Genomic DNA, 13,622 nt, shown 5'->3' with positions numbered 1-13,622 from the left:
AGTTTTAGGAGGGGGAAGCTCTGCAGCTGATTGAATCAAAACGTCTGTTTCAGTCCCAAGAGACCACCCCGATACAAAGGACAAAGATCGTCTGCACGTAACTGGGGCCACGCAGGAACTAATAATCCTGTAAGCCTTTACAAAACTCTCTTTATAGGCACTGACAGTGTTTTTTTTCCATCTGACACCCAGCTTCGTCTAACAGAGTTAAAAGGAAAGAAGAATAGAAATGAAGGATAAAGTTGGAAGTGACAGGCTGTGCAGAGAAAACCTTTATCCGCTGATAGATGTTAGACAGCTACATCCCCTCATTGTGACACATCCATCAAAGCGCTGATCACTTTTGTCCTCCCACTCGTCCAACCCTTTCGTGTCAGAACCACTCTGACCAATTCATTTGACTCCATGACTTCAGACAGAACAGCATATTAGAGTGACTGCTGACACTCCTCGGATTCGACATGCCGTTGAACTTCCTCCGACAGTATGTTGCATTCTGTCAAGTTCCTATTAAAGCCAACTATGGCAAAAGAACCAAAATGGAAGCTACAGAGTAAATATTCCAGCTTGAGTTTGTCATGCCCGAGCCCCTAAATTCAATAAATGCCAGAGCAACTGCCAACAAGAAAAATGGCAGTCAAAACCAAAACCAGGTTGTGCTGGTATCTGGTGTTGCACAGAGAGAAGACACAATACGGTTCAGATTACTCGGCCAAATTTCCCAAGAAATTGCCTGGGAACGGAAATATGCATTTGAGATGGCAGCGCTCAAAGCGGCCCGATCCTTACAAAACAGTGGTTTCTTCGACATTGTTGTATTTGTTTACCAGATTTTTGCCTCTTTTCCACCAACAAAAAGCCACACAAAGGGGCCCAGAATAGCTGTGGGTTAATGTGCCTGAATCCTGGATCCTCTCGCTGTTCATCCTGCGGGTGAAAGCCGTGAGGTTTAAGAGTGGCTCTTCTGTCTCGGGCTCAATTCATTCCCCACCTCCCCCTTTTCCTACTCTTGCTCTGGCCGTATCAGTGTTTCTGTTGGCGGAGCGCAGGGTTACTGAATAAAATATTTGACATAGAAAAGCAGTGATAATGAAAAAATGTGGTTAACACGAAGTCTAAAAACAAAAATACCATAATTTAGTGTCAGTGTGCAGCTTTCTAAATGCAAGAAGTTGAGAATGTGTGTAGTCGGATTTAAACAAGCAGCTACTGAGGGAAACTCACCAGGAGGTATAATTTACCAGTGCAATTCTCCTTCCTTTACACAGCAGAGGTTACACTGTGTCACCCCCCCCCTCCTCGCCCCACGTCTCCTCAACATAACCCCCTCTGCATTTACCTGACAGATCAGCTTACCTCACGTCAGCCTAAAAACCATGGGAACCCCTATGCATGGTGTGTCACCACTGAATTATCGGTTTCCGCTGCACATGCTTCAGCGTATCTGCAGCAAGCCATTATGGCGTATCGGTTTACAGTTAGTGTGCTGACCCCAGTGCAGCTGGTGTACTGTATGGAGTCATAGTTTATAGATGTCTGGAATTAGAGAAACAAGCCTGTCATCTTAGTAAGAGCGGTCGTTTTTTCCAAACCGAGGTCTCATTTCTCCGTCAACTTGACTCGAAGCAGAGCAATTCTCCGAAGCCCTCCGCTGTGTAAGAGGAGTCCTCTCGACCAAACTGACGGGTTGGTTGGTAAACTCCTGACAGCAGGAGGGCACTCCTGTGGTCGAGGTTGAGATGATGACCATAAACCACAACATTCCCTCTCATCTCTCAACAGGCACAATTTAATAGAAGCATAAAGTGTACTCAACATAACTTCTAAAAGCGCCTTATAAAAATATATTTTATTCTGTATTATGATCCATATTAATATCCTAGTACTAGTAATACTGGTCATAACAAGACAAAACGTTTACAGCTATGCTAGCAGCTCTGTGAGGTCACACTAGGTAAATACTAAAAGCAGCATGCTAGCATGTAGTTAGCTCTCCGAGTATGTCATCACAAAGCATGTTCTAACGTTGAACTGATGGTGGCGCTAAAGGAAAAGTCCAGGGATCACCAAAGTTAATATAATTCCTCCTCAGGGGAACATGACTGTTGGTACCATCTTTCACAGAAATCCATCCAAAATTTTACTCTCAACCACAAAACCAACCAAAGTAATCATAATTCATCTTCTTCATAACCTGCATATCTGCACTTCATTTCACAGAAATCCATGTGAAATCAGGGAATCGCCAAAGTCATTCAGATTCATTTTGGGGACCATGAATGTCAGTATAAAATTTCATGGCAATCCAGTACAAAGACAGTTAAGCTCGGTCAATCGTCTGACTGTCCAACCTTCAGACGGACAGATTCAGTACAGCCGTGCCACTAGTGAGGCTAAAAAAAGATTTATTCTGATGATGTATTTTGTAAATACAGAAATGAATCCTTTCCCTAATCTGTAGCTCTGTCAGATCTGATAGCAGCAGACATGAAGTGGTAAATGACTGTACCAACATTTTGGACTGAGAGCCTGTGAAGGTTTAACAGCAAACAAGAGTTGTGTTGACTGTACGGTTTCCGAGTAAGAAAGCTCCCCTGTATACAAAATAGGGCCAATTCAGACATCTGACCTGGTTTGGGAGAAGCTGCTGCTCTTTTCCCGTCTCTCTGCATTTCTGAGCAATCATCACAACAACATCCATTATTCACCTTCAGCCTACTGTTTAACTCCTTGAAAGGGGCGAATACACAGCTGGAAGCACTCTACTGTCGATCCCTTACACAATTTCAAGATGAGCACTTATTGTGCTGCGTAACTTTCATAATGTATTAAAGTAAAGCACAGTGTCAACCAGTGAATACACGCCTGCACTGTGGTACAGATGTATTATGGTGGTCGGGGTACGAGGGCAGCTATGCTTGACTTCTTTCACTCCTTTTGTGTTCAAACATCATGTAATCCTGACATTTACAGCGATGAACTTTCAGATCTGCACAACTGCTTTCTGTTATTATCAACTTCATCTTCATACCACTCATGAAATCAAGAATGCCTACAAATCCAAGACAACACAGACACTTTTATCTCTCTAATTTGGCAGATTTGAAATGTTAGCAGTGCTTTTTGGTTCCCTGACAGATTCCCAGAGAGGAACAATACAGTACAGTTTGCCTTCTCTGGCAAGCACACAAATTGTAGCAGCCTCGACAGTGTGCTTTACATGTTAGGAGTCATAAAATAACCTTTCACCGTGGGGCTTCTGTCTGGGCCCCATTTAAATGAGACCCATTGAGCTTGCCCCAGTTAAACACTGTCTGCCAGTACTTAAGTCACCAGGGACTGATCATGGAGATATGGCACACACACACACACACACACACACACACACACACACACACACACACACACACACACACACACACACACACACACACACACACACATATACACATACATATATACACACACACACACACACACACACACACGCTGCACAAACACAGGAAAAGTGCTGACACCCAAAAGCAATCTCAAGTTGCAAACTATTACAGGACCCAAAGTAACAAGGCCCAAAATGAAGAAAAGAGGTCGCGCAGCAGGGTGTTTGGGTTGGAGGGTGTTTGGTGGTAGCGGTGATAATGGCAGCGTTGGGCGGTTAACTCTGCTCTCCAAACCCGACTGCTGATACCAAATCTATTCCACAATGCTGATAATGAATTCCAGTGTTTGCTGAGACTTGTAGAGTAATTACAGAAAAAAAAAAAAAGATACCAGTCAAGCATCATTTTTCTTTTAAAACCTCCCTGACTCTCAACACATATTTTGACTCTTCCTTGCTCTCGTCAGCAGGAGTACATGGAGGGTTGGTGGGGGGATTAATCATACACCAGTACATACAGTAACAATTGTGAAGCTTTAATTTAGCACCTCATTTAACGCAGTAAAAACAACAACTTTACAGGCTGGCATTCTGACACACATTTAATTCTGCCCTCTGGTAATGGTCTGCTCTGTTTAAAAGTCTGTTTGGCAGCTCTGTAGATAACAGATGGAAGAAAAATGAGGGGAATTATGAGAAAGATTGATTTCCTGGGGATGAATGGTCTGGTATTCACACAGATTTATCTGAAACAGACTTTCATCGACTCTGTTATTATTGAATAAACATACACGTGCATGTACACACACACACACACACACACACACACACACACACACACACCATATGTAGACAAACATGTGCACACAAAGACACACACTGCACTAAGAAAACAGAAGCCCAGTGAAAATATGAAAATATTATTGTGATGTAAATGATAAGAGGTGAGAGTGTGCGTGCTGTTATGGACAGATCCAGGAGGTTCTTTTTAAATGAATATAAATTATCATTCCTCAGATCTGACAGAATTCATGTGTAGGAGGAAATAATAATTTCTTACAAAGTAAGCACAAATGTGGCTGACTTGAATATTCCACCTTTTCTCAAGCCTCTTTCCCTGATGTCTTGTAAAAACATATTCCTACTGAAGAACAAGGGCAAGCATTGTCCTTTTAGGCGTCCCAAGCCCATCTTTAAGGAACCATAATATAAACCAGAGACTATAACTCCTCTTGTGGCATCTCAAAAGCAGATGCAGGAATGGAGCAAAAAAAAAATAAAAAACCAGAATGAAGGAGGGGGACGGGCGGATAAAGTACCTCATTTGAGCCCCATAAAAAACAAGGAGGCACAAACATTTATCTGTGGCAAGGCTTTCATCAGATGCTTTAAGAGTGCAGAAATAACATAGAGCAGGATGCTGATAAAGTAGAGGCAGGAAATGGGGAGCGTGGGTCTCCTGTTCTCATGTTTCAGCTGGGACAAGGGGTCCCATACCCCCCCCCCCTCTCTGTGTTCTGCTGACATATATAAACCACAACCCTCCCCGTACAGACATTAGTGCAGCAACTGGAAACCACCAGCCCGCCTCACAATGCAGAGATGAGACACACTCAACCAAACCAGACAAATGTTTAAGTCTGCAGGTATATTTAAAGTGTGCAGATGTTTCCACTTGACGGTTTAACTAAATACCAAGCAGCTTATTAAATGACTTATTACAGATGCATATTGTTCTTATTCTTCAGGAGGGCTTTCATATATTTGCTTTAGTCTCATTCCACTAGTGAGTCTCTGGCTTTTAGCACAAGACAGGGCAAAGCCAGGATTAAGGGTTTAGCTTCGTCAATCAGAGTCAGCACCGCGGGGAAGAGAGCAGCTGGATTTCCATTCTGAAGAGCGGCTGGATTTCTATGGAAACGTGAAAATTCAGGTGTTTCCATACTGCATGTGTGACTCAGGTGTTGTGAGTCACCACTGATATCATCTCGCCCATTACTGCCTCAGTGGTTCAATGGCCCTTCTCATCAGACCTGAATATACAGCCGGGCTTTAACGTCATCGGTGCCGGGACGGTGAAAGAGGATTGAAAATAACACCATGATGTGATGGTATTCATCCTCACGACGGTTTTAAGAGCTCCAGTTCTTGACTCATCCAATTGCCTGTTAGTCAGATACTATGTGGTAGTTTAAATAAATTATTTGTTTTTGTGGAATGTTTACTGTGCGACTTATGAAGAAAGGAAGAGTTTAGTTTCCCTCTGTGGCCGTGTTTGTGGACGTTTGTGGACAGCAGCAGCACCAGTTCAACATATTGAACACTCTTTGCTAAGATAGGTTACGCTACTACTAGCAGAGCTTTTCCTGGAGGACCAGCACTCTATTTTTGGAGGCATTTAGAGGTGTATTTAACCAACTTTAACCAGTGCTGCATCTTCCCATGCAGAACTTTTGTCTCCCCCTTCTGCCAGTGAGAGTAATTACAAAACTACGGTTGACACGAGCTTCTGCAGTAGACTCCATGTAGCCTCGTCTGTCACTACTGTTTGCAACTGTAAATAAGCGGATAAATAGTTTTGAGCACACAAACCACCCACCAAATAACTAATTTCAGTATTGGAATGTGATCCATTTTACCCAAGACCATTTAGAAAGTCGAGAAAAGTCACGATTTAATTTTTGTATCCCTATTCAAGTTAGCATTGAGCTGAAGCAGAAGTTAACCGGCTCAGCTCGGGTTGCTCTGTCCATAGAGTCTGCGTTCATCCGTGCTGGCGTTTTACCAGAAACCAGATTTAGGAATTCTATATATGTTGTGAATTACAGAGAGATTTAACAGGGGGTGAAAGGTTTTATCAGCTTTGTGTGAACCCGTTTGGGCTTGAATTCAATGGACGCTCATTTAAATGTAAAAGTGCCACACTCCAGTTCTAAGCAAAGATAAACTTACACCTTCAAACTGCATACTGGACATGTTTGGCCTAAATTTTTGGCCTAATGTTGGAACTTCTCTCGTCTTGCTGTGCCACGTGAGGCTGCTCTTGCTATTGAGTTGTTGATTCATGCACCATGCTGGACCGGGGAATAAAATCTGAGAGGACATCAGGGAAATAACAGCATTCAGTCTACCTTTTAACACTCATAAGCAAATTGAGCTTTTTACAAGGTCTACGTGAAGACTTAAAAGTACCAATATCCCAGGAGCGTCTCAAATCTCAAATTATTTTGCATCTTGTTTAACTTTGCTGAGTTAAAAAGCATTTTTGTCAACAACAAAGCTAAATTATGATAAAATGCAGATGACTACAGTACAAATAGATAACAAACATTAAGAAAAGAAGATAAGAGCATGATGAGAAGGGGTAATAAATGTGTACAATATATAATAAGAAATGTAAAACAAAAATACAGTGAGATCTCGAGATTAAAGTTCCTTCTACCGAATATATTTTAGTACCTCAAACCCTAATTTACCTGCTTTTGTAAGGACATGTCCTTGACTGATTCCCTGTTAGGGAACACAAAAATGCAAGATGACATTAGTGGTTGAACACCAGGGGGGAGGCCACGATGCCAAATTAAAGGGCAGGAGTGGAGTGTGTACTTGTACTCACTCACGATGTGCTCTGTCAGCCCTGCTGCTTATAATGGCATGAGAAGGGCCACTTAACTGGTAATCACTTCTCTCTCCCCCTTTGGCTCCGTCCTCCTCTCAGTACCCCCCCTCAACCCCTGATTTTCTGACTGTCGGCTCTGATCTCTAATCATAAATGAACTGTAGATCAAGAGCAGGGACAGTGGTCCACTCCCCCTTCCCCCTTGGCTAGGATCCTGTAATCACAGGTCTCTTGGCTTGCAAGAGGCCAACAAGCCTTTGAATGAGAAATGACTGTAGCTCTAATGCACCAGCCATCTCCACTTTGAAGAGCCCTTTCCTGGCAAAGGGGATATCACAGGTAGGAAATCAGGTCATCACCATCAACATCTCTGCAATCATTATCTCCAATCTCATCGAGCAGCGTAACTGAAAGTGGGACCTTTTATACAATTATTTTCATTTGCGGTCCATAGCCTAAAAAGCTACACTAGCCACAATATGTCAGGGTAATTTCTGCCCTGTGGTGCACTTTGACTTACCCTTGCCTCACAAAAACATACCAAACACACACACACACAATCTGGGTGGTGCAATATGCAGACACAGGTCAGCCATTCTGGCACAGGCCTACCTGTCAAGTGCTGCTACTTGTGCAGAGCTCTGCTAATGGACTGCTAATAGAAGTGAATGTTGCACTGTGAAGCTCCCCTGTAGTTGAGAGTGTCACACAGGGTGATTAATGACTCTCCTCTCCTCCCATATCCGTCCCTGTCCTCGCTCCATATCTCGTTTTCACCCTTTTCTTTCTTTCTTTTTCTCTCGCGCCATTTCTGCCTCCAGGTCCCTCTCCTCGCTACTCCTCACCTCTAATCTTTCTGTCCCTCGCTTACGTCCCAGTGATCCGCTCCATCTCAATCCTCCTCTTTCATTTTGTCTGCCTCTCCAGAAGGAACACGATTTTAGCACAAAGGAAATCTGAAATCATTATTATACTCCCAAACAGTTAAGTTTACTTGCAGTACAAATCTCCAGTTTCAGATAGATTAAATGGCACGCAGTATGAGAGCGACACAAAAAAAAACTGGCAAGGAAATGTTTGAAAGAAGCGTCATTAGGAAGAAAAACTTTATTAAAGTGGTTTAGGTTTACTTTACAGGAAGAGTCATCCTCCCAGCAGCGTGGTCAGAGAGCATAAATGTAATGAATAAACAATATAAATACTTGGGAAAACCAACACAAACAAGTCCCTACGGACAGGTCAGGACTTTTGAGGACCGATTAGACGATCGTTAGATTTGACATAATCGATTAAATTAGATTTAAATATAATACAAGGATTCAGTATTTCTCTAATAAATGTATATCTTGACACTGTGGTGAAGACTGAAACAGTAAAATGAGAAGAGATCAATTTGACTAAGTGATATGATTAAAAATATCACGTCAAATAAAAAATAAAAATATGAATATTTTCACAGGCTTTTTAGTTGGTGGGACAAAAGATTTGTCGTGTCGATGGAACTTAAAGGGAATTCAGCCGAAGCATTTCGAACAACGCTCGCTGCAGGCCTGTTTACAACGGAGGCTCAGTGTTTGCATCAATAGCACAACGTGCCCTCTTCCACCACACGAGTGCAGAATTGTTCCCAGACCCAAAATAGCATCTGTGTATATTTTTTGCTGTCATAACAATAGTATATGACATCAAGTGGAGCCAGGAAACAAACTCAGCAGCCACTTTTCACAGTAATTATCACTCGCCTCCGCGCTCCGTCTGTGGGCTCAGCTACCAACCAGCATGCAACGCTGACCGCTCAGGCATACAAACTTTTTACACAGGATTCAAATTCATTGTCGTCGCACAAGTGCAGGTACTCGCACAACAAAATGCAGTTTGGCTTCCAATACGAAAGTGCAAGTAAAAGTTGTGTAAAGTCGTGCGAGGAGTAAAAAAATGTGAACAGTGGCGCTTCGGTTCTGGGAGATGAAACGGGTCATAAGAATTTGCTCTGTTAAAGTATAGATGCATACAAATAAGTCATGTTACACAATACATACGTGCAGATAAATAGATACATGATATATTTACATATTTTGGACAGTTGACTATTGGTGGAAGTGTATGGTAAACAGCTGGAGTGTGTGAGTGTGTATTTGTCTTTGCCCTCTTCCTTCACGTGTATCACAACTCAATCTTCATTTCCTTCACTTTCATAAAATCCTTCGATTACATAAAATTGCTCGACTTTAAATGTGTCATATTCCCAGCTGACGTGCGCTGGCAAAAGGCTATCATAGGAGGTAATTTATAAGTACCGCTCCTTACGCACAATGCGCTCATTGTGCATGCAGGCCCTGTTTATATAATGACCGCAGTGGTTGTAATGTTAGCAGCCTCATGGAGCCAGTTGCCAGGCCCGAGGGAAGCTTGTTAGGATAATAATGATAAAAATAACATTCACATTTACCTGCATTCTTTGAGCAGATCAGTTGGAAAACTGTCTGAAAAGTGTCGTTTATGGAAAAAGTCTCACTGCGCAATGAGTCATGATATTTTAGAATCCATATATATCAAATATCCTCTAACTTTTCCCTCCATAAACAATCCTCAGAGGACACATCATCAGAGGGTGGAGGCAGCAGAGACAGGATCAGGATGAGAGTTAGAGAGGAAGAGAGACATCAGAGAAGCACTGTGGAAAAACTGAACTAATCCCAGGAAGGCCAGCACCCATGTACCCACTGACCAACACAGCTACACTACACGAACCTCAACGTTAAGGTCCGCCATGAAAATTAAAAGAAATTGGGAAAGAAAACAGCTCTAAAGGGGAATTTCTTCCACTCATCATGCATGTTGAACAATGATTCTCCTGTGACTGAAGAGGATCTCTGAGAAAACCTCTTTAAATAAACCTTCCTTTTTTTTCAGCTATGTTTCCTAAAGCAGAAATCTGATATTTGAAATCTTTAGAGAATCTGTAGCTTTATCCGAGACAATAGTCAGTCTGTGTTATGAACAGAGAATCCAAATATTTCAGCACCCATTAGACCTATAAAAATGTGTAGATACTATTTTAGAGGGAAGCATTGCATATGTTGCCATAACGATTGGACATCCTCCATCGACTTCCAAAAACACGCACAGAGACACGAGCAGCTACCTTCCCGCTCTGCCGCTGCAGCCGTGGAAACACCAGGAGTACATCTGTTCTTGCACCAAAGGTTTCCAATCAAGCTTCTGTCACACAGCTCTCAGCTACCTTTCTGGCAGCTCCTCGCTTATATCTGTCTCAGCCTGTCTCCTTTGTCAAGAGTTCAGCAGGTTAATGAGCTCTCTCATTTCCCGGCACTCACTCGTTTCTACATGGGATGAGAAAGTCCTCTCGAAGTTGAAAAGTAAAAATAAACTGTAACAGACAGATGAAGTGTATCTGAGTATATAAAAAAAAAAAAAAAAGAAATGATGTTGGAATAACTCCAAAAACAAAATGCAGGATCGAGATGGTGTTCCAGAGCGCGTGGTTACGTGAGCCACTCTAATCACCAGTAGTTTTACACTGAAGAAGTGACTCTCCAGCGATTTGGAAATGTGTAGAGCTCATCAGTGCCCTAAAATAGCAAGACCCATTAATTAGGCTCAAACAATGTTCTCCTGCTGTATCGACTTTTTAATGGACAGAGAGGAACTTTGTTCGTATTCCCATTCAGTCAATGACACAGAGCTCTCGGGGGGGGTTTGAGATGAGTATTATGTCATCTCACCCTGCCCTTCAGAAACTGGACCTGTGCTGGTTTTCAGTCTTCCTCGCCCTCTTTTTGCTCATTAACTATGTAGGAGTGCGATGAAGGTCTGGAGCAGCAAGATAAGGTTGCTCATTCTTGGGTGGAATATTACAGACCTGCAATTTAAGCTTGTGTTACTCTTGCTTGGCCACTGAAGGAAAGAAAAACATGTATACATAAGGATCTACAGCTCATGACATTACTGGAAGTGGAGGGTGTGCCTTGCTTCCCAAAATATGCTCATTCCTCCCATCTCATTGTTTTATTCAGCTATAGTTCATTCAAGAGAAGACAGACCACCTCCCGTAACCGTAGAGCTGCACATGCACAAACACATACTGAACACTCAACCCTCCCAGATCAGCTCCGTCTGTCTGACAGACAATCTCACTCAGGAGACAGCAGATTAAGTAAATGGCTTCAGGTTTTGTGGCATTATCTAATTGTTTTCTATAACTGGCAGCTACTACGGTTCACAGGAAACATCGTTCAGCAGACAGCTCTCTGAAGTTTAAAACATGCTCACTGACTGAGGTTAAGTACACTGAGAAATTAAAACGAGGTTTGCTGTTTAAAATGGAAATTACCACCCGAACTTCTGTTCTCAAAATTGAAGAAACAGTGATTATCCCATCCTTGTAAATAACTGCCTTCTGAGCAAAAGTCAAGACTATTTAATCAATTACTCCTATTAGCTTTAGTGGACTTTAAAATCCTTAATGAACAGATGATGTGCTAGTTTCTAAATAGTGGACATCTCATTAATAAACTATTCAAGTCAAATCAAGATAGACAAAGGTTAAATGATTTTGACTGAATAAAGATTCCGTTTTCTTCATCTAATTAACAGCAGTCTGAACTGGGAAATAATTTAATTTAAATTACATTTAGTTTGTATTAATACAGCAAGTCTACAATTTACCTCCAATATCTTGCCATGATTTAGAAGAAAATAATTTGATTTTTTTTTTTTAAAACATATTTTATGATGTGCAATGCCATTTTTAAATTTGTAAACTCTTTTGAACACTACAGTCTTTAAGAATTTGGGGAGATGTAAACTAGTAGCCACAATTTGGGTCTGTTTTCATTTAGATATCATCTCAGAGGTCCTGGACGCATTTATCTATTTCTTAGAGAAACAGATGTGAATGTTTCAGTTTCCAAATGACAATTTTAGTTTAGAAAAATTAAAGCAGGAATTTTCAATCCCTCCTCATCGTTCCAATTTCCAAATTTTTGCCCCGAGAATCCTTAAAACCTTTATGATTTTTCATGTCTTCATATTTTAACCCACGTTACTTTTTATAGTCGGCCTGTGCTTTAATTAGGTCTACAGACTGAATTTATTCCTTAATCTTTAATAACTGGGAGCCCAAAGGGAGGCCAACGCCAGTGTTCCTGTTTTGAGTGACTAACTCGGATTCAGGTTTCCCTTGTCCACTACATCCTTGTTGAAGCGCAGGCTGCACGAGTTCAGAAAACTTTTGCCAAGAGTAAAGCAAGTTCACAGGTCAGAAATGGACTTCAAAGTTTACCTTGAGCCACTCCGACATCCAGCAGGAGCCAAAGCAAAAGCCAGGAAACGGTCGGCATCTCGGGAGAGAATCTCGGCAGTCTTCTTCCCTGTCTGTCAGTTCGTGCACCATTCCCCATGATGAGGAGTCCAACTGCGCGAGGCGAGTCCGCGTCTCTGAGCTTCTTCTCAAACACGCAGTCGTCCCTCGTTGTGGTGCGCTGCGGTCCGAAGATCAGCCTTCACAGCCCCGAGCGCACAAAAGGGGCTTTGCAGAAAAATATCCAGCGCAGTGTTTTTGCAAACATGTGACAGTTTACGGAATGAGAGGTGGGTGCATCGCCCTCCGTCAGGGAGGATGTTGCATTTAAAACCTGTCTCCGCTTGCTTTTCCCTTTAAAGGATCACTTGGTTTGTCTTGAGGTGTGGATCGATGTCTTGATGGCAAATTCATGCTCCCACACAAAACCAAAGTCCTCCAGCAGAGTCCCTCTGTGTCGAACCCTTTCACGCGTGCAGGCGAGTGTGTGTTTGCTGTGTGTGTGTGTGTGTGTGTGTGTGCGTGCGGTGTGTGTTTGCTGTGTGCTGTGTGCGTGCGCCGCGCCTCGCCTCGCCTCGCCTCCACTGACGGGACTGAGCGGAGGAAGGAGCGTCTCTGCGGGCTACCTTTCTCCTTCAGCCAATCCAAGTGCTCCGGCAAGTGGCGGCGCTGTATCAAAACCTGGCCCGGACAGCACCAAGGAATGGATGCTGTTTATTAGTTGGTTTACAAATGAAGTCTTGGATTAACAATCATTGACGTCAATGATGCCTTCAAAGTAGCCTGCAATGTGTGACAACAAATAAACAGAAAATTGGTCCGTAGATCCGACATTTATGGAGAATATGAAAGATGTAGGCTGCCAATAACACATGTACAAAAAAAGAAGAAGAATGGTGCTGGAGGACGTATGAAGATCCTTAAAGTAGGTGAAAGTACAAACATGACGATATAAAATATCCCATTACTGCTCTGCATCTTTACACATCATGTCCGCGCATCCTGCTCGTTCCTCCCGTTGAACAGGAGCCTGTTTCCCGACTGAACACGCAGCGCTGTTGTTTAGTTGATTCATTTAAATAAAGTTTGTTTGTGTCTTGATTGTCGCGGAAAACAAATGACCCGAGGCCGTTTGTGTCGTCTGCAGAGCCGAGGAACAATCCTGTGGTCATGTTGCACTTTCAAGCCTTTTCTCAGCCAAACCTGACATGTCTGGAAGTGTTCTGCTGCCAACTCACGACAGGCCAAGCAAGGGGAAATGTTTGCAGGAGCACGTGGTTTGCTCCCTGCAGGTAGCTGTG

General features: G+C 42.6%; 1 protein-coding gene across 3 annotated transcripts in view; it reads right to left on the bottom strand.

Moving 5' to 3' along the window:
* Positions 1-12,892, bottom strand: part of unc5cb (unc-5 netrin receptor Cb) — a 110,048-nt gene extending 97,156 nt beyond the window's left edge. For all 3 annotated transcript variants that reach the window (XM_069172512.1, XM_069172519.1, XM_069172521.1), the window contains exon 1: positions 12,304-12,892. In XM_069172512.1, coding sequence (XP_069028613.1) covers positions 12,304-12,421 — 118 coding nt within the window. In that variant the 5' untranslated portion in view covers positions 12,422-12,892. The remainder of the gene's footprint in view (positions 1-12,303) is intronic.
* Between the last annotated feature and the right edge of the window lie 730 nt (positions 12,893-13,622).

The sequence above is a fragment of the Embiotoca jacksoni genome, unplaced genomic scaffold (assembly GCF_022577435.1).
Source record: "Embiotoca jacksoni isolate LCO1_2020_lvr unplaced genomic scaffold, fEmbJac1.0.p SCAF_10, whole genome shotgun sequence".
Taxonomy (NCBI): Eukaryota; Metazoa; Chordata; class Actinopteri; family Embiotocidae; genus Embiotoca; species Embiotoca jacksoni.
The sequence above is the reverse complement of the archived record's forward strand: the minus strand, read 5'-3'. Positions and strand labels throughout refer to the sequence as shown.